Source organism: Typopeltis vanoorti, chromosome 14 (assembly GCF_054136105.1).
Source record: "Typopeltis vanoorti isolate ZY-2024b chromosome 14, IOZ_Tvanoo_1.0, whole genome shotgun sequence".
Taxonomy (NCBI): Eukaryota; Metazoa; Arthropoda; class Arachnida; order Uropygi; family Thelyphonidae; genus Typopeltis; species Typopeltis vanoorti.
The window spans coordinates 84,085,594-84,113,233 of record NC_143562.1 but is presented as its reverse complement, the minus strand read 5'-3'; the positions used below and the strand labels follow the sequence as shown (position 1 = coordinate 84,113,233).

General features: G+C 38.5%; 1 protein-coding gene across 1 annotated transcript in view; it reads right to left on the bottom strand.

Moving 5' to 3' along the window:
* Trpm (transient receptor potential cation channel, subfamily M) overlaps window positions 1-27,640 on the bottom strand; it is a 410,993-nt gene that overhangs the window by 177,913 nt on the left and 205,440 nt on the right. The window contains 3 exon segments of the mRNA XM_090403483.1: window positions 12,005-12,023; window positions 14,952-15,073; window positions 27,560-27,610. Coding sequence (XP_090259609.1) covers window positions 12,005-12,023; window positions 14,952-15,073; window positions 27,560-27,610 — 192 coding nt within the window.

The following is a 27,640-nucleotide window of genomic DNA, read 5'->3' as shown; positions in this document are numbered from 1 at the left end:
CTGGAAAAGAGATCAATGCAGCTTGGGGGATTTTCAAAAACTATCTAGTAGATGCAATGTCTAGGTGTATTCCAAGGGTGAGAAGGTTAAATAAGGTAGATGTGAGATGGATGAATAAAGAGTTTAAGCGTGTGATACAGAGAAATAGGGCATTGTGGAGGCAGCATTAGAGAAATGGAAATAACCAATTCCATAAGGTTTACAAAGACCAGGCAAGGAGGGTGACTTGGTTGGTGAGGGTAGCTAAAGAGAGGTATGAACAGCAGTTAGCTAATGAAGCCAAAAAGAATCCTAAGGAGTTCTTTCCATATGTAGCCAGCAAAAGAAAGAATGATTATGGCAGGATGACAATGATAGGAGAAAATGGTATAAAGACAGCTGTTGCAGAATGTGTGGTGGAGATACTTAATGAGCAATTCATAAAGGTCTTTCAATCTTGTGAATGTGACTTCATGGAGAGATTGAGAGCAGTAGATGATGGGGAAGAGAGACCGACTGTAAGTGAGCAAGAGGTGTATAGAGAGTTGAGTAAACTACATATTAATAAGGCTGTGGGGCTTGATAATATATCACCACATATTCTGAAGGAATGTGCCAGGGAGTTGACACCTGTCTTGAATATTTTTTTAATACAAGTCCTGCACTCGGTCAAGTCCCTAAGGAGTGGAAGGAGGGCAAGATTGTATCACTTCATAAAGGAGGTGATCAAACTCAAGAATCAAACTATAGACCTATCTGTGTGTCAGGTGTTGTGGTTAAGTTGTTGGAGAAGCTTGTGAGAACTAGGATCCAGAGTTGGGTTGACAACAATGGTATTATCTTTAATGGATGGCATGGATTTGCTAAAGGGAAGTCATGTTTTAGTAACCTACTTACTTATTACAATAAAGTGACTGCTTCCTTGGACAGAGGAGAAGGATACATAGTAATATACTTAGATTTCGTAAAGGCTTTTGATAGAGTACCTCATGATAAATTGATAGTCAAACTAGAGCAGATGAGGTTGGATATTAGATTAGTGCATTGGATTGGAAACTGGCTATCTGATAAGTATCAACAAATTGTGCATGGGGGAGCGATATCCAAGAAAAGGAAAGTCACTAGTGGTGTGCCTCAACGGTCTGTTTTGGGGTCATTACTGTTTAACTTGTGTATTAACGATATAGGTGAAGATTTGGATGGAGATATTCAGTTGTTGATTGCAGATGATACAAAGTTGGGACAAACCATGAAGGGTAGTAAAGATGTTGTGGCCTTACAAGAAGACTTGAATAAATTGAGTGAATGGACACAGAAATGGGGATGTAAGTTCAATGCTGCAAAATGTAAGGTAAGAAATGTAAGAAATGGGGATGTGAGTTGAATGTTGCAAAATTTTAAAATTTGGAAAACAAAGATGGGATGTAGAATTTATGCTTGGTAAGGATATATCATTGGAGGTGGAAGAAATAAGAGATCTGGGGGTGATAATGGATAAGGATCTGAAATTTAGGGGACACATAGCCAAAATTGTTAAGACAACATAAAGGCTTCTGGGAATGATGTGGAAGACACTGACGTGAAGAAGTAGGGAGATTCTTGTTCTGTTGTATAAGGCTTTGATTAGGCTACACATGGACTATTGTGCCCAGATTTGGTCACCTGGTTTTCAGAAGGATGAAGAGATGTTGGAAAGGGTCCTAAGGCGATTGACTAAGGTAGTTTCTAACCTCTGGAATGAGGAGTGTGAGGAAAGATTGAGAAGATGTAATTTGCAGAGTCTGGTGGACAGGAGGAAGAGGGGATATATGATAGAGACCTACAAGTTGGTAAGGGGTTGCTATAGGATCAATGCTGGAGAAATTCTACAGAAAAAAGTGGGAGATCGGGTGAGAACCAGAGGTCATTCCTGGAAACTGTATAAAGAGGGGTGAGTAGGGGAGTGAGAGGCAGGTTTTTTTCGTGCAGAGTTGTAATGATTGGAATGCCTTGCCTGAGAGTGTGGTGTCTGCAGAGAATTTGAGTGCATTTAAAGCATGGTATGATGAGCTGTGTGTGTGTGTGATAAAAGGACCTCCCAGATGAGTCTTTGACTCCATGAGGTCTTGGAGTAATAATAATAATAATAATAATAATAATAATAATTTTAATGTCTCAATCATATCACCCCTTTTCCACCTATCAACCAATTTCTGCAACTCACAAATTTTCAACCTGTTCTCATAAGGTTCATTCCATAGACCTGCTATCATCTTGGTCACTCGCCTCTGGATCCCCATCAAGAAGAAACCCTGTTGCCCAAATCTGGGCACAGTAGTCAAGATGGAGGTCTTATCAAGGCTCGATACAGAGGAACAATAACTTGCTTGTCTCTGCTCGTCAAAGTATTCATCAGTAACCAAGTGATTTGATGAGCTGATTTAGCCACTTTTGCAATGTGCCCCCTAAACTTCAACTTCCTATCCACCAACAATCCCAAATCCCTGGCCTCGTAAATCTCCTGGAATGCAGTTCCACCAATGTGGTATATGCTGCTAATCTTTTCACCCCCAAAATGCATAACCTTACATTTTGCCACATTAAATTGACACCCATTCTCCTTAGCCCAGTCCTCCAATCTATCCAAATCATCCTGCAAAATTTTGACATCATGTGCATTCACTATTGCTCTACCCAACTTTGCATCATCAGCAAACAAATGAACAGTTCCTCTCAGATCCTTTCCTATATCGTTAATGAACAAATTAAATAGTAGTGGTCCAAGAACAGAGCCCTGCAGCACACCACTAGTCACAGGTTGTCTTTTGGACTCTACTCTTGAATAAACCACTCTCTGATATCTCTCCATCAACCACCCTCCTATCCATCTCACCAACCCTATATCCATCCCCATATGCTGCAGTTTACTGATTAGAATTCCATGTGGTATCCTGTCAAAGGCCTTAGCAAGGTCCAGCAGTATCACTGTAAACCCATTACCCTTATCCAGTTCAGTCGTCACTGTGTTATAAAACGTGAGCAAGGTACTGAGGCATGATCTGCCCTTCACAAAACCATGCTGTCCCCCATACAGTATCCTATTTTCATCTATCCATTCCTGTATTTTTCTCTTGACTACTTTCTCCAAGACCTTAACAATGACTCCTGATATGCTGATCGGTCATTAATTTGCAATAGCAGTCTTGGAACCTCCTTTATGTTATATATGGGAAAGCAGTATAAAAAAAAAAAGGTGACAGGCAGGATTCCAGAGGATTCAGTACTGAAATATTAAATATTCATCCCTTACATTACTAATATTATGAATAGACTGTAAGGGAGAGGATGAAGATTTGCTTGTAAATGATGTGAAGCTGGAGAGAGTTATTAGGAATGGCACTGATATAGTGGCTCTTCAAGAGAATCTGAAAAGGATGGAAGGAAGAAAATAGGTAAGGGTACTTAATGCTACTTAAGGGTAGCTTAATGAGGCTAAGTAAAGTTTTAAATTTTGAGATTCAAAAATGGAAGATTTTATATTTTTGTAGATAGACTAAATTGGAATAGGTGAGGTGACAAAACAGGAGATCTCAGCAGGATGTAGACCCAAAGAGAAAACAATGTAGTCTACTGTATAGAACTTTGATCAGGTCACACTGATTTGCAGTGGGAGCTCTGGTCATCTGGATTTTGAGGAGTCGAAGAATGAACAATGTGCATTCTGACATTACCTGCCAGAGAATGGCAAATTTAGAATTCACTGCTTTTGACCTCCCCTGGCTGAAGGTTACCTTGTCTCACTTAATAACATTCATCCACTGCATTTACTGGTCTCCAAAGTCTGAAAACCACTTAGACCTCTTCACCTTCCTTTCCATGAAGCTCAATCATATCAATACAACTATCCAAACATCCTAAGTGACATGACCGCCCACAACTCCAACTGGCTCACCTATTCCTAGCTCCTCACCAGCTCACTACACAGCACTACTGATCACTACCTGGACATAACGTGAAAGTTTTTGCTATTAGCTATGATCTAATGAAAATCGTACATTTAGCTACCCGAATTCCTGATTATCCCATCTGCTTTCCAATACCCTTGATTTTTTAACTAGTTCTCCTTCCACACACACACACACACACACACACACACACACACACACTACAGAAGTTACTTCTTCTCTTGGCAACTTAGATCACAATTTTGTGCAAATTTCCAGTTTCAAAGAATGTCCCTCCTCTGACCACACCAAATCTTGTATCCTTCGGCACTACAAAGGAGCCAATTTGGATGACCTCCAGAACTACTACTCTTCTTTACCATGACATGGCTACTGCTTCCACTGTTTCAGACACATACATTTGTACTGAATGAGTCACAGAAATCATCCACACTGACGTGCAGGCATTCATCCTTATTCCATCGAAAATTCCAGTCCACTTTCAAAGCCCTGGTTCAACAGAAGAAAAAATTATTATTATTATTATTATTACCACCCCTAAACCTTCATGGAGTCAAAAGATTCATTGCAGAAGGCAAACACTGTTACACACAAAGCCCATCATCAAACTGTGCTTTAAACTTATTCAATGTGTCTGCATCCACCCCAATGTCAGGCAATACATTTCACTCATCTGCATGCAAAGAACCTGCTCGTTATGCCGATGCTCACACCCTCCTTATACAGTTTCCAGGTATGTCCTCGTGTTTTATGCCTTTCTTTCAATTTAAACGCAAATTCACACTTCCATCAACAAGCATACCACTCGTCAAGAATAAAGGGGAACCTGGAAGTCGAGAATAGAAGTGATAAGAGGGTAAAAGTGGCTTCTTTGCACGACGGTTAACAGAACTGTGGAATGCAATGCCTGACAGGGTGGTGAGAGCACTGATAATGAACAATTTTAAGGAATACATGATATACTTCGTTTTGTCTAAGATGGACTTCCCACAATGAATCTTGAGACCCCATAGGAGGTCCTGAATATTATTATCGCCGGATAAATGGTGAGGATTGATGTCAGGAAGGGCATCAGATCGTAACACTTTACTGCCAGCTCTAGCTATGATCAAATGAGTCGAAAAGGAAGTGATACAAGGGCTAGGGCGTACCCCTTAGGCGATGCGCAGCTACATCACCCTACAGCTGCGAGAAGTGGACGAGGGCTACCGCATCAAGGGCAGATGCAGTTAAGGAAGCAAGCCCAGCAGGCAGAGAGAATGTTGTGAATGGAAGCATTGAATGTTGGAAGCATGACTAAAAGGGGAAGAGAGATGGCAGACATAATGAGGAAGACAAAGTTGGACATTTTATGTGTGCAGGAGACAAGGTGGAAGGGGAGAAAAGGCAAAGGAACTGGGAGATGGGTATAAATTGTTCTACTCTGGAGCGAATAAAGAGGGAAAAAATGGTGTCAGAATTGTGGTGTGTGGCAGAATGAAAGGTGAAGTACTGGAGGTGGGTAGGAGGAACGACAGGATCATGTGAATGAAACTGGGTCTTGGAGAAGAGCAAGTGGTCGTCTTATGTGTACATGCCCCACAAGTTGTCTATACAGAATAGGAAAAAGATGAGTTCTGGAATGTGTTAGATGAAGAAATGAGAGAAATGGAAGAAAAAGAGATTGTGATTATCAGAAGAGACTTGAACGGACACATAGGAAGACAGAATAGGGACTATGAAAGGATGTATGGTGGCCATGGAGTGGGAGTGATGAACCAGGAAGGAGAGAGAAGTGTGGACTTTGCAGTAGCGTTTGATCTGGCAATTGTGAACTCGTTTTTATACAAGAGGGAAGAACATTTGATAACATTTAGGAGTGGTAACAACAGTTTGCAGATTGACTATATTTTGACTAGAAGAAAACATCTTAAGGAAGTGAAAAATTGTAAGGTAATCCCAACAGATCAAGTGGCACAGCAACACCGGCTGATGTGCACAGACTTTAAAATAGGATTGAAGAAAAGAACTTTTGGAAGCCATGGGATGAAGACAATTAAGTGGTTTTGCTTAAAAGAAGAGAGTGTGAGGAACCGTTTTAGGGAGAGGGTGTTAGAAAGGATTTCGGATGGACTAGAAAGTGTACAAGATTGGTGGAGACATAATTCAAAAGCAATTCTGAGCTGTGCAATTGAGATGCTAGGTGAAACATCTGGAAAGATTAGAGAGCAGAAGGAGGGTTGGTGGTGCAATAATAATGTACAAGAAGCAGTGATGACTAAGAGGAAGGCAAAGCAGAATTGGGACAAGTCAAGAGTGGAAGAGGACAGAGAGAGAAAGTGAGAAGCCAAGAGAGTTGTTGCACAGGCAAAGGCCATGGCATATCAAGATCTTTATGACCAATTAGAAACAAAGCAAGGACAGAGATAAATTTATCGAATAGCAAAATGTAGAAATAAGGCATCAAAGGACATCTTACATGTGAGGCAGATCAAAGACTCTGGAGGAAACGTATTAAGGAGGGATGTGAATATAAGAAACAGATGGAGAATATACTTTGAAGGACTTTTGAATGAGGAAAATGTGAGGACTCACAGAAAGATGGGCAACCTTATGAGGGGATGGTGCAGAACATCAGTAGAGTGGAAGTGAAGGATGCCATGAAGAGGATAAAGAATGAAAAATTGGTGGGCCCTGACAGGATCCCAGTGGATGCAAGGAAGGCACTGGGGGAAGAGGGAACTGACCTGCTGTGGGACCTGTTCATAAAAGTTTGCCAACAGGAAAATATACCTGGGGAGTGGGGTGAAAGTATGCTTGTTCCCCATCTACAAGGGTAAAGGGGATGCACAAAACTGTAAGAATTACAGAGGAATAAAGTTGATGTCCCACACAATGAAAATCCTAGAAAGGGTTCTGGATGAAAGATTGAGGAAGGAGGTGGAGATTACAAAAGAGCAATTTGGATTCATGCCTGGTCGATCAATGACAGTTGCTATCTTTGGGTTATGGCAGCTGATGGATGGAAAAATTTCGAGAGAAACAATGGGAGCTACATCTGGTGTTTAATGATCTAGAGAAAGTGTACAATAGAGTGCCAAGGCAAGAGGTCTGGAGGTGTCTGAGGGAGAAGAAGTACCAGAGAAATATGTCAGGTTGGTGCAGGAGATGTACAAAAGCATGTGAAGACAAGAGTTCAGACAGACAGAAAGTTTTCAAGTGACAGTTGGCTTGCATCGAGGGTGAGCATTAAGTCCATTCCTGTTTAATATTGTGATGGAGGTGGTGACAGAGAAGATGAGAGAAGACACACCTTGGACAATGTTGTATGTAGATGACATCTTGCTGTGTGCAGAATCAAGAGAAGTGGCAGCTAAACTGGAAAGATGGAGGAAAGTACTGGAAGAGAGAGAGAGAGAGGTATGAGATTGAGCATAAGTAAGAGTATATGTGCTGCAAAGTGGATGGCAGCCGGGAGACAGATCTGTAGCTGAAAGGAAATGTTATCAGGAAGGTTAGGGACTTTAGATACTTAGGTTCAACAGTGGAAGAGGATGGAAAGGCTGAGAAGGAAGTGGGATGCAGGATACAAGCAGGATGAAGGAACTGGAGAGAGAGAGAGATGCTGGAGTGCTATGTGATAAGAGGGTGCCAATCAATCTAAAAGGCAAAATCTATAGAACATTTGTGAGACCAGCTATGATGTATACTATGGAAACTGTGGCCCAGAGGAAAAAATATCATCAGCAGGATGGAAGTAGTGGAGATGAGAATGCTTAGGTGAATGTGCAGAGTGTGACCAGAAAGGATTGTTTCAGAAATGACTATGTGAGGAAAATGGTGAAAGTTACAAACTTAGGAGCAAAGATACAGGAGGCAAGGTTGAGATGAGTTAGTCATGTGATGAGGAGGGAGGACAAATATGTGGGAAGAAAGGTCATGAAGATGGATGTGCAGGTGGCCAAAGAAGAGATGGAGGGAGCTGGTGGAGGAGGACTTGAGGATGAAAAACTTGAATGTGGTTGCAGCCCAAGACAGGAGGAGACTCACCATAAACAGCATCCCTACTTAAATGGGACAAGCTGCAGAAGAAGAAGATTATATGGATACTCCACAGTCAGATGACTCATAATGAGAGACCAATACAAACCTTTATTCACACAATATCTATCATACTTCTCCTTAAACTCATTCACTGTAAGTGCACACAAACTAATTCTGGAAATTGGATCCAGTAATTTACCATAGTTCACGAAAAAATCTAGGTCACGCACACCTTTACAAACCACATTCAAGTTTTTATTATATCCTCTTTTTTGCCTCCTACCAGAAAAAAAAACTTTGCCACCTACACATCTTCAGCCTATGATAGGGACCTTTTACAGACCTGTCACAAGCTTGGCTGCTCATACCTGAATCTTCTCCACCATTCCTCATATCTAAGAAACCCAAGTGACCAAATCTGTGCATGGTAGTCAAGATGTTCCTGATTAAGATCTTTATACAAATGGATAATAACTTTCCTATCTTTAATTGTCAGTGATTTTCAACATCCAAGTTCGTTCAACTGATAACATAATTACCATATGGAATCTTAAAATCCTTCACCCTCCTTGCATCAACAACATATTCCAGTAATGTGTTCCATTCATCCACAATTCGCCATATAAAAAAAAAAAAATCTACTCCTCACACCCCTCTTCACCACACTCTTCCATAAATGGCCTCTGGCTCTTCGCCCTCTCATCTTCTAGTCTTTCTATAATCTCCTCTGTATTAATCCAATAAAATCCTCTCACTAACTTAAACATCTGTATCATATCATATCACTTCCTTTCCTCCTATCCACCAAACTCTGTAATTTACATTCCTTTAACCTCTCTTTCCCATAACCAATATTTCAGAGTTCTAATATTGCCTTACTCACTCATCTCTGGACCTTCTCCAGTGTTTACTCACAGCGAAAACTAGGTGACTAAATTTGAGCATAGTAATCCAAATGTGACCAATGCTTTCTACAGTGGCACAACCACCTCCTTATCATAGCAACAATGCAATATGACATCCAAACTTCAGTCTACTGTCAGCCATCACTCCAGATCTAGAATCTCACCTACTTTGTGAAGCACAGTTTCATCAATACAGTATGCAACCATACATCTCTGTGCTCCAAAATGTAACACTTTGCACTTAATAATATTAAAACTACAACCCCACTCATTTGTCCAAGCCAAAAGTATATTCAAATCTTCTCAAAGGGAATTAACATCAGTAGTACTCCTTATAATTCTCCCTGACTTTATACCACCAACAAACAACTGAACAATTTTTTTTTCATGTTATTTCCAAAGTGATACTTGTTTATCTCTTGCATGTAAATAATATAAAAGAAATATTGTGACATATAAAGAGAAAAGTGTGACAGAAGGGTAATGAGCATGTTGCCTAGGTATGATTGTGGTGAGATGAGACAGAGAGCAAGGATTATGAATGGTATGTTGGCTGAAATGTGTGAGGAGAGGGAGTACAATTTGTTAATGTGCGGAAGGAGTTTGAAGGACGAAGTGAGCTGTATGGGAGCGATGGACTGCATTTGAGTGGTTAACATGTGAGTCATTTGGAGAGACTGTTGCTGGAAGGTAGAGAAGTGAGTATAGAGAATGAATCAGATCAAGTGGGAACTGATGTGAAAAAACAGGAGAGTATGACAGGAGAGATTGAAGAGGTGGTTATGAATGCGGAAGTAAGTGGCATGAATATGGAAAATGAGAGAATGGGTGTGCAAGATGAACAGGGAAACGGGGAGGCTCAGGGCAGACAGGGGTACACAGAATGAGAAAGGTGGATGCTCCAAGAGGATGTGAAAGCATGTGCAGACAGGAAAGGAATGGGATGACCTGGGATCAAGAGGAAACAGCTGGAATTGAAGAGGGTTCTAAAATGAATAAGCAGAAAGGGAAATCACCCTAGTCGAGCATGGAGATATCACATCAAATGAGTGTTATCAGCGTAACTAACTGTAGATCCAGGAATGAGCTGTTATGTTTATATACAAATGTTAGAAGTGTAAGAAATAAGGCAGATGAAACGGTTGCACTAATTGAGTGCAACCATTTCTGTTCACCCAAAAATTGATGGAATAAGTGAGACATGGTTAGATGAGGACGACATCGTGGCAAGAATAGAGATGGAAGGATATGATGTGTTTCGTGAGGATAGGAAGGTTATAAAGGGAGGAGGAGTGCTATTGATGATAGAGAAAGAGTTATGTCCATACAAAGTATAGATGCAAGCGGGAAATAGTGATAGTGGTTTTGAGGCAGTATGGTGTGAGGTGGAGGTGAATGGAATCAAAAACTTGGTTGCATGTTGTTATAGACCAGGAAATGTGGATGGTAGTGACTATGAAATGTATAATCAAATTAGAAAATAAGAAATAAGCAAATAAGAAAAGAGTGATCATTATGGGCAATTTTAATTATGGCAATATAGACTGGAATGATGAGATAGCAACAGGAAGTAAAGAAAATGAGTTTCTTGAGTTTTTGATAACTACCTCAGAGTATGTAACAGAGGGCACACGAGGATTGAGGGTTCTTGGATTTGGTCATCTCATCAGAGGATGTAATTATAAATGAAGTGTCAAATCAACCATCAATTGGTGAGAGTGACCATGAGGTGATTACCCGGGTGGTTGGCAGCAGTGTGAGCCTCTGTAAGAAAAGGGTATATGTGGAACTACAAGGGGGGGGAAGGTGATTATGAAGAGCTCAAGAGACAGCTTGCAGGTGTAACATGGAATGAGGAGTTAGCTGGAAAAGAGATCAATGCAGCTTGGGGGATTTTCAAAAACTATCTAGTAAATGCAATGTCTAAATGTATTCCAAGGATGAGAAGTTGAATAAGGTAGGTGTGAAATGGATGAATAAAAAGATTAAGCATGCGATACAGATAAAAAGGGCATTATGAAGGCAGCATAAGAGAAGGGGAAATAGCCATTTCCATAAGGACTACAAAGACAAGGCAAGGCAGGTGACTAGGTTGGTGAGGGTAGCTAAAGAAAGGTATGAACAGCAGTTAGCTAATGAAGCCAAAGAGAATCCTAAGGAATTCTTTCCATATGTAGCCAGCAAAAGAAAGAATGATTATGGCAGGATGATATTGATTGGAGAAAATGGTATAAAGACAGCTGTTGCAGAAGGTGTGGTGGAGATACTTAATGAGCAATTCATAAAGGTCTTTCAATTTTGTGAATGTGACTTCATGGAGAGATTGAGAGTAGTTGATGATGGGGAAGAGAGACTGACCGTAAGTGAGCAAGAGGTGTATGGGGAGTTGAGAAAACTACATGTAAAGAAGGCTGTGGGACTTGATAATATATCACCACATATTCTGAAGGAATGTGGCAGGGAGTTGACGCTGGCCTTGACATATTTTTTTAATACGAGTCTTGCACTGGGTCAAGTTCCTAAGGAGTGGAAGGAGGGGAAGATTGTGCCACTTCATAAAGGAGGTGATACAGCTCAAGCATCAAATTATAGGCCTATCTGTGTATCAGGTGTTGTAGTTAAGTTGTTGGAGAAGCTCGTGAGAACTCGGATTCAGAATTTGGATGACAATGGTATTATCTTTCATGGACAGCATTGATTTACTAAAGGGAGGTCATGTTTTAGTAATGTACTTACTTATTACAATAAGCTGATTGCTTCCATGAACAGAGGAGAAGGATACACAGTAATATACTTAGATTTTTCAAAGGCTTTTGATAGATTACCACATGATAAGTTGATAGTCAAACTGGAGTGGCTGCAGTTGGATATTAGATTGGTGCATTAGATTGGAGACTGGCTATCTGATAGGTATCATCAAGTTGTGTATGGGGGAGCATTATCCAGGAAAAGGAAAGTTACTAGTGGTGTGCCTCAGGGATCTGTTCTAGGGCTACTGCTGTTTAACTTGTATATTAATAATATTGGTGAAGATTTGGATGGAGATATTCAGTTGTTTGCAGATGATGCAAAGTTGGGACGAATCATGAAGAGTAGAAAAGATGTTGTTGCCTTACAAGAAGACTTGAATAAATTGAATGATTGGGCACAGGAATGAGCATGTGAGTTCAATGTTGCAAATTGTAAGGTTTTAAAATTTGAGAAACAAAAATGGGATGCAGAATTTATGCTTGGTGAGGATATATTGTCGGAGGTGGAGGAAATAAGAGATCTGGGGGTGATAGTGGATAAGGATCTGAAATTGGGGACACATAGCCAAAATTGTGAAGACGACACAAAGGATTCTGGGAATGATGCGGAGGATACTGACTTGTAGAAGTAGGAAGATTCTTGTTCCATTGTATAAGGCTTTGATTAGGCCACACATGGACTATTGTGCCCAGATTTGGTCACCTGGTTTTCAGAGGGGAAGAGATGTTGGAGAGGATCCAGATGCAACTGACTAAGGTAGTTTCGAACCTCTGGAATGTCGAGTATGAGGAAAGATTGAGAAGATGCAACTTGCAGAGTCTGGTAGGCAGGAGGAGGAGGAGGGGAGATATAATAGTGCAAAATTCGATGCAGTAGAAATTTTCTGTTTTCTTGCATCGGCTTTTACAGAGGTTATATCTCAAAAACACACCAAAATAACTTAGTAAATAATCTTAAAAGCCCATGAATTTAACCCCAAGGAATTGGCATGCAAGACAGTATGTCTGAAAATATAAGGTTCAAGAGCAATGCCGTAGAAATCGGCAATGTATTGATATCGGTATTTTGTATAAAGTGTAAGTGAAATTTATTGTGTCCAAGGTCAGCCTGATACCACCTTCAAGGTCAGTGGTAAAAAAAGGCAGTATACATCTAACGTAGTTCCGCTGTTTTGTAAATGAGATTAAATATGCACTTTCGGTGAGAACTAAAAATCAGGGAGAAGCGGCGCAGGACCAAAATGCATTGCCATTAAGACAATCTGCATAGGCCTCAATCGTCGGACCCTTGGCCCAAATCTTAAACACCGGAAAATCGTGCTCTAGGCCCCGCAAACCATTACAAATGAGACGATGGTGCCTACGGAATCTCTGAGTGAAAACCCAAATCCTGAAATGGAAAAGAAGCAAAGGAAAGAAGGAACTAAGAAAGAGCGCACACTAAAGATAAAGAAGATATGTGAAACTGTCTAAGAAGGACTGATAAGTTTTTTTAGTGTTGTTATAAATAGTCTGAGAATAGTTTGCATAAAGTGATATTTGGAATTTCTAGTTACAAGTAACAGAGCAAGATATTGCTTAAAATGTAAATGCACTGATAGTTTTCTTTTAAAATGTTGATAATTTTGTAATATGTTGCATGACTCCATGAATTTACTGTAATGTTTTAAGCTTAAAGTGAAGTAAGAAAGAATATTTAACTATTGTGTGATTCATATAGTTACATCAATATAAATAAATATGTTTGTCTTGCACTGTTTCGAAATAAACACGATCCTGTGAGCGGGGGTGGGTGGGGGGGTTAATGATAGCCATGACTGTTTATTGTTGAGAAGGGCTTTAGGATAGAAAGAGAACTCTACTTGGAAGTATTCATATATCCTATACCACAAGGAGTGCATTAGTGGCACAGTCGATTAATCAAAAAAATAAATTTCTAGAGTTCTCCCGGTATAGGAAAGATATACTAAAAGTAGAGTAAAGATTAATGAGGTTAAATAAGGAATAGAGAAAGTTAAAACAAAGAAATTATAGTAAAAGATTAATAAATAAGATTTAATAAGAAAAATTAGAAAAAAAAATCAAGAGAAGACATAAATATTACAATAGAGACCTACAAGTTATTAAGGGGTTGTTATAGGATCAATGCTGGAGAGGTTCTACAGAAAATAGTGGGAGATCAGGGGAGAACCAGAGGTCATTCCTGAAAGCTATATAAGGAGGGTGTGAGTAGGGGAGTGAGAAGAAGGTTTTTTTCATGCAGAGAGTTGTGAATGATTGGAATGCCTTGCCTGAGAATGTGGTGTCTGTAGAGAATTTAAGAATCACGGTATGATGAGCTGTGTGTTTGATAAAAGGACCTCCTAGATGAGTCTTTGACTCCATGGGGTCTTGGTTAATAATAATAATAATTATTATTTCGTGTGATGGTGACACAGCACCATCTAGTCCCCCCAAATTTTATCCAGGCTCCGGCACCAGCATAGACTGATGAATCAGACCTATGGCTGGGTTAGCATTCCTGGTTATAATCTGTGTGTGTTCACGGGGTCAATTTGCCTGTTTGTGGGATGAAAACCCCAGATAAACTGGCAGAAAAAACCCTGCTGTCCATGCCCAAGATCGGCTAACTTGGCTATAGCTGAGGAAGATCCTTAAGCTCCTCATGTCTTCGACGGGAATCGAGCCTAGGACACTCCTTCCCCAGGCATATGGTTGCGAAGCGCACAGCCACTAGGCTAACCACGTGGACATAATAATAATAATGATAATAATATATCAAGCAAAAAGTTCAAATACTGAAAATCAATTTCTGATACAAGAAATTCTTTAAGTCAAGTGGTCTCAAAGGATGGAATTCCATTATAGGTAATCTGTAAAAGGCGCTACAATTAAGTATTTAAAATTTGGATAAATGCGTGATAAAAACATAAAGCCATTATTCATTTTATCCTTTTAAACTGTCAAGTGGTTGGTACCTTTGATCGACCTTGGCCAGTAGGAAAGTTATAAAAAATAAGGTAAAAAAATCAAAGGGATAGCTAAATGTAAAAACAGTCATGTACTAACAGAAAATAAAATACTAGAAATTATTCCAACCAAAAACTTCTTTTTTTTTTTTTTTTTTTGAAAACTAACAAAATATGCCATGGCAAGAATTTTTCCATTTAATTCAGTAGAGTGCATGGAATGCCAATTTCTGTTGTTCAAAGATTGGCAGGCAGCACTAGAAATCTTTGTATTCACAAATATATAAATTATTATATGCAATAAGAATGAAAAACACAACATGAAAAGTATAAATTCATGTAGAAATACTTACAGCACTAAGTGTGATAACTTTCCTGAATACGCTGTTATAAAGATGCCTAAATTTACGTCGGCAGTAAGATGATAGATAAGCACCTCCCATTAATTTTTCCATCACCAAGCCAATATCATATAGTGAATAACGATAACCACGTGGTAAATGCTATTGAAATTACACATATAGAATGGATTAGGTACTAGCAATTATTCATTTAAATTATTTAATTATATCAACTCACATCAACTAGAACAAAATAAACATGATCACTTATTAAATTCTTGCTATTTTGATGGATTTAAAACCAACATAATCAGAGAATAAAAACATGCCAAAACTTCAAATACTGACTTATGACATTGTCTATGCATTTGGATAAGTACCACATATGTATAATAAATTATAGAGATGATGCAGGATGGGTAGTGTTAGCACTGAGAACAATGTTTGAGAACAATTGGAGAAATGCCATCAGTAACAGATATTCCAAGTATCCCAGTTATTCAGTAGTTTTATGATGACTTTTTGTCAAAAAAGCTATAGAAGGCATATGGTGCTTGGATTCTGGTAATTCTGATAAGAGGTGATTTCCCTTGTTCATGTGTTCAGGAGTTTGAGGAAAAGAGCGATTCAAGGAGGTCAGCTTTATCTTTGAATGAAGTAACAGTCATGCCATCATAATGAGACAGAGGTGCAAGTGCAGGAGAGCAGAAGTTGCATCCAATTGCCTGTAAGCGACCAGAAGGCACAGTTTCAATTTGGATAGAAAGGAAGTTTTCTGTTGGTTGCCTTCATGAAATCGGATTTGGAACTACTGATAACTGATTTGCATATGTTGCATGCATTGGTACATATGCAAATATATACCAATGCATGTTACATAGGCAAAGTATGAAGCTGTGGTTCTTGAGGTAAGCCACATGCAGTAAGTTGAATGTTTTCTTTGATTGCTTTGCCACATAGTTGGTTGAAACAGGGGGTTTGGAAAGTGGATGTGGATTAAGGGTTGAATGGGGAATGAGACTTTCATACTAGTGAGAATAATGTCTGTGACATGTCCACAGCAAATGTTAGGGTCAGTTGAATGGATACAGTAGTCGGACTAAAGAAAGGAAGAGTAAAAATTCCAGAGGTCATCTCAATTGGTTCTTTTTTAGCACCACCAGAGGATGCGAGGTCGAGAGCAAATGGAGGGGTATTCTGTGAGAAAGGGGGATGTGCAAGATTGCTGAGAGGAGAGGTGACTTTGGTGTATCTGGAAAGAGAACCAGTCAAACAGAGATCCAATGTATTTGAAGAGTAAAAAGAGTTATCAGAGATTTGAGTGGATAGATGTACAATTGTGTTTTAACAATTTCTAGATGTACAATAAGTGTTTTTAAGACTATCTAGTAAAAACAATGTCTAAATGTATTCCAAGGGTGAGAAGGTAAATAAGGTAGGTGTGAAATGGATAAACGAGGAGATTAATCATGCAATACTGAAGAAGATGGTATTATGGAGACAACAAAACATAAGTGGTAATAATCAATTTCATGAGGAGTAGAAAGAAAAGGCAAGAAAGCTCACTCAGTAGGTAAGACTAACAGAAGCTATCTAATGAAAAACTATATGGTGTTCTTTCGATAGGTAGTCAATAGCAATGATTATGGTAGGATGACAGGGACTGAACAAAACAGTATGACGATAACTGCAGGAAAGGATATAGTTGATCACGGTATGATAAGAACACAGATGGTTAAGAAAATAACTATTTATTAACTTAAAAGCTAATATTTCACTGGTATTATATCCAGCATCTTCAGAGCACACAACACAAAGTTTGTTACAAATGCAAGACAACCACAATCCGGTGTAACAGTGGGGCTAGTATAAGTGATTGCAGCGTGCAACACAAGACTAAAGTCGTAATATGGCGCCATCTAGGTAAAAAAAAAAAAAAAAATTCAAGTTTTGAAATAGTAGTCCAAATGATAGTCTTAGAAAGTTTGAAAAAATATAAATTAAAAAATAAAAGTAATAAATATTAATTTGGTTTTAGGATGACTGTCTCCCAAATCTTTGGTAGATTTATACAGCCATACTTGTTAAGGTTTGGAGTATGTTTTAAGGCTTCTGTTGATTCCAGGAACAACCTCTCTGACTTGTAGAAGCTTCTGTGCATTACTTTTGTTTCTTTCCAATTGATCCTGTGTGCAGGGGTATCCAAAGCATGGTCTGCCAGACCCAACTTACCATAGCGAAAGTTTCAGATATATTTTTTGTGTTCACTGAGGTGGATGTCCACATTTCTTCCTGTCTGTTCGTAGTAGGCTTGATGGCAAGAACAGGGCACTTCATAGACACCTGGATGCGATAAAGGAGTACATTTGTCCTTAGGTGAACGGATGAGAGTTGCTAATTTTATATAAGGTTTAAATACTGTGCGTAGTTGGTGTTTGTTAAGCACCCTAGATATCTTTTCAGTGTGCCTTTAATGTATGGGATGGCGATGGTTTTGTTGTAGTCTTCTGTGATAGATAGAGGGGATTTATGGGTAGTATTTAGTGTGTTATCTATTTTATGGGGATTATAACCATTGATTAAGAAGGTTTGACGTAGGTGAGAAAGTTCAGCAGTGAGAGCAATGTCATTGGAACAGATTGCTCTAGCTCTATGGGTTAGTGTTTTTAAGATACCATATTGTTGAGAAGGGTGATGGTGTGATTGTTTGTGTAAGTATCTCCCTGTATGTGTGGGTTTTCTATAAACTGAAAATGATAAGGAACCTTCTGGAAGACGTGTGATCAGTGTGTCCAAGAAGGGCAGGCAGTCATTGGCTTCTAGTTCCATTGTAAAGTGGATTTTAGGGTGCTGGCTATTTAGATGCACTAAAAATGTATTCAATGTGTCTGGGCCATGTGGCCAAATAGCAAACACATCGTCAACATAGCATAGCCAGAGACTAGGTTTGAGAGTGGCTGTGTTGATAGCTAATTTTTCCAGATGTTCTATGTAGAAGTTGGCGAAGGGGGGAGAAAGGGGTGAACCCATAGCTGTCCCATCTAATTGTTTGTATATTTTCCCTTTCCATGTAAAATAACCTGCCTGTACTGTGAATTTAAATAGCTGAAATATATCTGGGGGAAATTGTGAATTTAGTAAGTTAAGTGTTTCAATCAGTGGTACATTAGTGAATAATGAGGTGATATCAAAACTCACCATTAGGTCTGAACTATTTAAGGTGTGGTTTTCTAAAATACTTTTTAGGTGGGTAGAATTTTTAACAAAAGAGGGAGAATTGTTTGTGTAAGTGGTTAGTAATTTTGCTAAATGTTTAGCTAGTTTATATGTAGGACTGTTTATACTATCTACAACAGGACGCAAAGGTGTACCTTGTTTGTGTATTTTAGGAGCACCATATATTCTGGGTGCTTTAACGTGCATGGGTTTGAGTTTTTTGACAATTTCTTTAGGCCAGGAAGTGATTTTGTTCAGTAACTTGCACACCTTATTTTTTTGTGAGTTGGTGGGATGTCGATCTAGGGATTCTTCAGTCCCTTCAGACCGGTCTTGGAGCAGTGCATGCATTTTGCTTTCATATTCTGTTGTATCCATTACTACAGTGGCGTTTCCTTTGTCTGATTTGGTTATTATTATTATTATTATTATTATTAAACAAGACCTCATGGAGTCAAAGACTCATCTAGGAGGTCCTTTTATCTCACACACATCTCATCATACCGGGTCTTAAACACATTCAAACTCCTTGCAGACACCACACTCTCAGGCAAGGCATTCCAATCATTCACAACTCTGCACGAAAAAAACCTGCCTCTCACTCCCCTACTCACACCCTCTTTATACAGTTTCCAGGGATGACCTCTGGTTCTCCCCTGATCTCCCACTATTCGCTGTAGAACTTCTCCACCATTGATCCTATAGCAACCCCTTACCAACTTGTAGGTCTCTATCATATCTCCCCTCTTCCTTCTCTCCACTAGTCTCTGCAAATTACATCTTTTCAATCTTTCCTCATACTCGACATTCCAGAGGTCAGAAACTACCTTAGTCAGTCGCCTTTGGACCCTTTCCAACATCTCCTCATCCTTCTGAAAACCAGGTGACCAAATCTGGGCACAATAGTCCATGTGTGGCCTAATCAAAGCCTTATACAATGGAACAAGAATCTCCCTACTTCTACACGTCAGTGTCCTCCTCATCATTCCCAGAAGTCTTTGTGTTGTCTTCACAATTTTGGCGATGTGACCCCTAAATTTTAGATCCTTATCCACTATCACTCCCAGATCTCTTATTTCCTCTACTTCCAACAATATATTCTTACCAAGCATAAATTCTGCATCCCATCTTTGTTTTCCAAATTTTAAAACCTTACATTTTGCAACATTGAACTCATACCCCCATTTGCTTGCCCAATCACTCAATTTATTCAAGTCTTCTTGCAAGGCCACAACATCTTCACTACTCTTTATGGTTCTTCCCAACTTTGCATCATCTGCAAACAACTGAATATCTCCATCCAAATCTTCGCCAATATCATTAATATACAAGTTAAATAGTAATGGCCCTAAAACAGATCCCTGAGGCACTCCACTAGTGACTTTCCTTTTCCTGGATATTGCACCCCCATACACAACTTGTTGATACCTATCAGATAGCCAGTCTCCAATCCAATGCACTAATCTAATATCCAACCCCATCTGCTCTAGTTTGACTGTCAACTTATCATGAGTATTTATGATACATACTTATCATGCGCCCTAACTGTATGTTATTCCTAATTTTTGTTTAAATACTGTACTGATGATGTCCTAAGATATTTAGGATGAAATATTTACAATTAAATTTTACATTATTGTAATGTGGTTATTATTGCATAGTTCTTTTAGAGCTATTATTTCTTTACGTGGGATATTATTTTTGGGAGGCTTAGAATGGATAAAGATATTTAGCCATGTCTAACCTAATATTATTAGGTTAGACATGGTTAAATATCTTTAACCATGGTTAATATTATTGGCTATGGCTGGAGGCAAGTGGTAAATCCGACGTTCAACGGAAGCCATTATTTTGGTTTTAGGCACATCTTTTGGAGTATACTGTGTGTAGTTGGTGTTTGTTAAGCACCATAGATATCTTTTCAGATGTGCCTTTAATGAACTTTAAAAGAACTACGCAATAATAACCATTTCCATGCTCATGCAAATTATCTTACTTTGGACAGACAGGTAGGTCTGTTCAGAAACGCATTTCGTAACATCAAGACCACATTCGTCTTCTTAAACCGCAGAAATCTGGCCTCTCTCAACACGGAATTGAAAATCCAAACCATAGGATCCATTGGGAAAAGGCTAAACTTTTACATAGATCTTTATTTAAACATGAACATTTATACAAAGAAAGTTCTGAAGCCCTACTACACAGACCAAACCTAAACCGCAACGACGTTCTTACTATTCCTAAAGTATGGGAAATTATCATACAAAACTGTGTTAAATAATTAACGTTTTTTTTTTTTTTTTTTTTTTTTTTTTTGTACTACTTTAGCACGTTATGCACGTTTTCATGAGATTCTATTGTAATCATGCGCCCTAACTGTATGTTATTCCTAATTTTTGTTTAAATACTGTACTGATGATGTCCTAAGATATTTAGGATGAAATATTTACAATTAAATAATTTTCACTGTGGTTTATACGTGTGTTTCTTCTAATTCTAACATTGAATACATTTTTAGTGCATCTAAATAGCCAGCACCCTAAAATTCACTTTACAATGGAACTAGAAGCCAATGACTGCCTGCTCTTCTTGGACACACTGATCACACGTCTTCCAGAAGGTTCCTTATCATTTTCAGTTTATAGAAAACCCACACATACAGGGAGATACTTACACAAACAATCACACCATCACCCTTCTCAACAATATGGTATCTTAAAAACACTAACCCATAGAGCTAGAGCAATCTGTTCCAATGACATTGCTCTCACTGCTGAACTTTCTCACCTACGTAAACCTTCTTAATCAATGGTTATAATCCCCATAAAATAGATAACATACTAAATGCTACCCATAAATCCCCTCTATCTACCACAGAAGACTACCATCCCATACATTAAAGGCACATCTGAAAAGATATCTAGGGTGCTTAACAAACACCAACTACGCACAGTATTTGGTGTTTGTTATATAAAATTATATAACATTATATATTTGTTATATAACCTTATATAAAATTAGCAACTCTCATCCGTTCACCTAAGGATGCACTCCTTTATCACATCCAGGTGTCTATGAAGTGCCCTGTTCTTGCCATCAAGCTTACTACGAACAGACAGGAAGAAATGTGGACATCCACCTCAGTGAACACAAAAAATATATCTGAAACTTTCGCTATGGTAAGTTGGGTCTGGCAGACCATGCTTTGGATACCCCTGCACACAGGATCAATTGGAAAGAAACAAAAGTAATGCACAGAAGCTTCTACAAGTCAGAGAGGTTGTTCCTGGAATCAACAGAGGCCTTAAAACATACTACAAACCTTAACAAGTATGGCTGTATAAATCTACCAAAGATTTGGGAGACAGTCATCCTAAGACCAAATTAATATTTATTACTTTTATTTTTTAATTTATATTTTTTCAAACTTTCTAAGACTATCATTTGGACTACTATTTCAAAACTTGAATTTTTTTTTTTTTTTTTTACCTAGATGGCGCCATATTACGACTTTAGTCTTGTGTTGCACGCTCAATCGCTTATACTAGCCCCACTGTTACACCGGATTGTGGTTGTCTTACATTTGTAACAAACTTTGTGTTGTGTGCTCTGAAGATGCTGGATATAATACCAGCGAAATATTAGCTTTTAAGTTAATAAATAGTTATTTTCTTAACCATCTGTGTTCTTATCATACCGTGAAACCTATTACAACATGTCTGACGAACACATAAGCCTATCCATGCGTATAGGATATAGTTGAGATATTGTTTAAGAAGTTCATAAGGATATTTCATCCTCATGAATGTGACAGCATGCAGAGTTTGAGAGCAGTGGATGAAGAAGAAGAGGAGAGATTGACTGTAGGTGAGCAAGAGGTATATGGACAATTGAGCAAACCTGATGTTAATAAGGTTGTGGAACTTGATAATATATCATCAACTTCCACAGGAAGAGGAGTGATATGATAGGGACATACAAGTTGATAAGGGGTTGTTATATGATTAACACTGAAGAGGTTTTTCATAAAATGGTGAGAGATTGGAGAAGAACAAGAGGTCATCCCTGGAAGTTGTATAAGGAGGGTGTGAGAAGCAGATTTTTTGCATGGAGAATTGTGAATGATTGGATGTCTGCAGAGAATTTGAATGTATTTAAGGCATGGTATGATGAGCAATGCATATGACAAAGCAACCTCTAATGATGAGTTTGACTTTATGAGAGAATTTGAGATAATAATAAAATAATGAGATTACTACACAAAACAGCCTTAATATCACCTTTAAACCTCCTGCAAAATTAAAGAAATTATTCAACTTATCCAAGGATCCCCTTTCTTAACAGTAATATAACATATTCAGTGTACCTGTAATCTGCCCTTATATAGGTGAAACTAGATGCATAATTCTTATCCAGAAAATGAAACATAAACAGCACATTAAATTTAATAACTGTGGTAAATCTGGACTTTTTGATCATGCCCTGAATACTGTACATCGGATTAACTGGAAAGGCACCAGTTCATTACATTACACCAAAACTTGGTATGAGCAAGTTTTGGTGTAATGTAATGAACTGGTGCCTTTCCAGTTAATCCGATGTACAGTATTCAGGGCATGATCAAAAAGTCCAGATTTACCACAGTTATTAAATTTAATGTGCTGTTTATGTTTCATTTTCTGGATAAGAATTATGCATCTAGTTTCACCTATATAAGGGCAGATTACAGGTACACTGAATATGTTATATTACTGTTAAGAAAGGGGATCCTTGGATAAGTTGAATAATTTCTTTAATTTTGCAGGAGGTTTAAAGGTGATATTAAGGCTGTTTTGTGTAGTAATCTCATTATTTTATTATTATCTCAAATTCTCTCATAAAGTCAAACTCATCATTAGAGGTTGCTTTGTCATATGCATTGCTCATCATACCATGCCTTAAATACATTCAAATTCTCTGCAGACATCCAATCATTCACAATTCTCCATGCAAAAAATCTGCTTCTCACACCCTCCTTATACAACTTCCAGGGATGACCTCTTGTTATCCCTGGAAGGGATAACAAGAGGTCATCCCTTGAAGAAAGATTCCTTGTAAGGAATCTTTCTTCCCTGGTTTCCCAGTAATATAACATATTCAGTGTACCCGTAATCTGCCTTATATAGGTGAAACTAGATGCATAATTCTTATCCAGAAAATGAAACATAAACAGCACATTAAATTTAATAACTGTGGTAAATCTGGACTTTTTGATCATGCCCTGAATACTGTACATCAGATTAACTGGAAAGGCACCAGTTCATTATATTACACCAAAACTTGGAATGATTGCAAATGTAAGAGGTCATGTGAAATACTTATCGACTACCTTAATTTCAACAACAGTGATAGTCTAAAACTCCCAAGAATATCGATGACACATGTTCTACCCACATAACCTTTTGTTTAACAGATCACTGTAAATTATTATTACCTAAGACCCATGGAGTCAAAGACTCATATAGGAGGTCCTTTTGTCATACACTCAGTTTATCGATACTGCACCTTAAACACGTTCAAATTCTCTGCAGACACCACGCTCAGGCAAGGCACTGCTCACAATTTCCATATACAGCTTCAGTGATGTCCTCTGGTTCTCCCTTGATCTCCCACTGTTTGCTGTAAAACCTCTCCAACACTGATCCTATAACAACCCCTTACTAACATGTAGGTCTCTATCATATCACCCCTCTTCCTCTTATCCACTAGAATTTACTCTGTAACTTGTATCTTCTCAACCTTTCCTCATATTCAACATTCCAGAGATCAGAAACTACCTTAGTTAGTCACCTCTGGATCTCTCTTCAACATCTTTTTGTTCTTTTCAAACCAGGTGACCAAATTTGTGCACAGTAGTCTATGTGTGGCCTAATCAGTGTCTTATACAATGAAACAAGAATCTCCTCCTCATTATTATTATTATTATTACTATTATTATTATTACATGACACCTCCAGGGAGTCAAAGACTCATCGAGGGAGGGTACCTATTCCACAGCTCTCCATCTCCACCACTCAATCCACCAACTACAACTATTTTCCATCATCTACACCAATGCCATCTATAGTCGACCACCACTACTAGTATTTTTACTGACAATCACAAACATCCTTGCCTAGGGCGGGATTCGAACCCACAGCCTTTTGGCTTGAGAAACTTGACTAGACTTGAACTCAGAGTATACCAGGCAGATTAACGCTGAGGAGTGCAAACACCACATCCACTGAGCTACACAGGCTACTAATGATGTCCAATTCACAAGAATGAAAGACCTTTATGAACTGCTCATTAAATGTCAACTATATCTTCTGAAGCAGTGGTTCTTATACTATTTTCTCCAATCAATGTCATCCTTCCAAAATCTTTTTTTTTTTTTTTTTTTTTTGCTGGCTACATATCAAAAGAAGTCCTCAGGATTTTTTTTTTGGCTTCATTAGCTAACTGCTGCTCATATCTCACTTTTGCTACCCTTACCAACAAAGTCATCCTCCTTTCCTGTTCTTTGTAATCTTCATGAAATTGATTATTATCACTCCTCTTAAGCTGCCTTCATAATCCCTTTCCCCTCTGTATTGCATGCTTAATTCATCAATTTCCCATCTACCTTATTTAACCTTCTGATCCTTCGAATACAATTAGAGATTTCTTCTACTAGACAGTTCTTGAATAACACCTAAGCTGCACTGATCTCCTTTCGAGCCAACTCCTCCTTCTATGCCACACCTGCAAGCTGTCTCCTGAGCTTCTCATAATCACCAGTCTTGTAGTTACACATACACCCTTTCCTCACAGAAGTCCAGACAGCAACCATCCTGGTAATCACTTCATGGTCACTCTGAAATGGAGGGTAATTGGACACCTCGTTTATACTAACATCCTCTGATGAGATGATCAAATCTAAGACCCTCAATTCTCGTGTGCCCTGTGTCACATACTGCCTGAGGTAATATCCCCTCAAAAACTCACAAAACTCATTTTCTTTAGTTCCAGTTGCTATCTCATCATCCCAGGCTATATTGCCATAATTAAAATTGCTTGTAATGATTCCCCTTTTCTTATTTGCTGGGCTAATTTGATTATACATTTCCTGGTCACTATCATCCACTTTACTAGTGTAATGTGGATGGTATTTCATTCTATTCACCTATATCTCTCACCATACTGCCTCAAAACCACTGGCTCTATTTCCATCTTCCAGCTCTACTTTGTATGGACATAACTCTTTCTCTATCATCAATAGCACTCCTCTTCCCTCTTTAACCTTAATGATGGAAGGGTATGATGTGTTTCTCATGAAACACATCATACCCTTCCATCTCTATTCTTGTCAGGATGTTATCCTCATCCAACCATGCCTCACTTATTCAAACAATTCTTGGGTCATCGGATTCAACTAATGTAACCATTTCATTTGCCTTTTTAACACTTCTAGCATTCGATTACAAACATAACAGCTCATTCCTGAATCTAAGGAAAGTTTCATTGATACCACTTGTTAGATGTGACTTCTCTATACTTAACTCGAGCAATTTGTTTTATTCATTCATCTTAGAACCTTCTTCAAATCTATTTTCCCTTGATCCCCAGTCATCCCCTTTCACTTTTTGTCTACACACATTCACATCCTCTTGAGGCATCAACCTTTCTCACATTGTGTCCCCCCCCGACCCTCCCCATTTTGCAGATTGTCTGGCACACTTGTTCTCTCATTCTGTATACTCATGCTACCCACTTCTTCAATCTCTCCTTTCTTACTCTCCTGCTCTTTCATTTCGTTTTTTTACTTGATCAGATTCATTCTCTGCACTCATTTCTCTACCTTCCAGCAGCAGTCTCTCCAAATGACTCACACCGAAATCATTCAAATGCAGTCCATCACTCTTACAGTTCATGTAAGTGGAACAGGATATACTGTAGTAAATGAAAAAATAAAGAATAAGTTTATTGGTATAGTACAATGGACACAGTGATATTTAATGAGAATCTCCCTTGACAAATCCTGAAATACTGGAAGTCTGATGATAAAATAGCAATACTGAAATCAATGTGGTGGTCGTGTTTAGTTAGGCTAGAAAACATGTTTTTAAATTTAAATATAGTGTGGCTTTTTGTCTCAAATTGTGCTGCAGTTGTGCATCGGTTAGATACAAGTGTCCTTCAGTGATGTTATTATTTGGAACTGTGTTGTATATATTGTTTTCGCTGCTGTTTGTTTCACTACTTCGATGTATAAAGATGGCGTCCAACAAGAAATGTACGTCACCGGCACGCAGGACTTCTACTTCTACACGAAAGGCTGGCTCAGCGTTAGATTTTTCGCAATGGATGCGTTGCGGAAACTGCTACATGTATGTGCTTGGGCCATTGTTATTTAATTTGTATATAAATGATATAGGAAATGGCTTACAGGGAGATATTCAGTTGTTTGCTGATGATGCAAAGTTGGTTAGCGCAATAAAAAAATCAAGCTGATGTTGAAAGTTTGCAGGATGATTTAAATAAGCTGGTAGAATGGGCAAAAGATAATGGATATCAGTTCAATGTGGAAAAGTGTAAAGTCATGCATTTTGGGATTAAAAGATTACCAGCTGTGTACTACATTGATGGAACAGTACTCCAAGAGATTGATGAGGCTAGGGACTTAGGGGTGTTGGTAGATAGGGAGATGAAGTTCTGAGGACACATTGCTAAGGTGTCCAAGATTGCACATAGGATTACTTGGTTGTTGAGGAACACACTTACATCCAGAGATAAAGAGGTTATTATTCCCCTTTATAAAGCGCTGATACGTCCACATTTGGATTACTGTGCTCAGGTCTGGTCACCTGGATTCTTTGGAGATGAGTGGGCTGTGGAGAGGGTTCAGAGAAGAGTGACCAAGTTGGTGAGTGATGTAAAAAATGCTCCCTACATTGATAGATTGAGAGCTTGTGGATTGCAGAGGTTGGTTGATAGGCAGAGAAGAGGGGATATAATAGAAACATTTAAATTACTGAAAGGTTTTTATAGGATTGATGTAGGGGAAATGTTTCAGCTGTGTGATAGTGATGGAAGAACAAGAGGTCATCCCTGGAAATTAAAGAAGATTGCAGTTAACAAGGGTGTCAGAACAGGGTTTTTTATTGGAGGGTGGTGAATGAGTGGAATTCATTGCCTGACTTAGTTGTGAACTCTTCATCTGTAAATGAATTCAAGAAGAGATATGACAGATATTGTTTTGCTAGCTTGTGTCTCCCACGATGAGTCTACTGACTCCATGGAGATACCCATAATAATAATAATAATAATAAAAATTAACTTCATATTTTCTTTCAATAATTATTTGATTTACAACAATATTTATTCTGAAATAAAAGTTTAGCTCATAATCTGATGTAGTTAAAAATATTTTACCTTTCTTACATCTCTCACAAGGTGCTGTAAAGTGTTGCTTGGTCCATGTTTCTAGAAATACAAAAAACAACAAAAAAGATT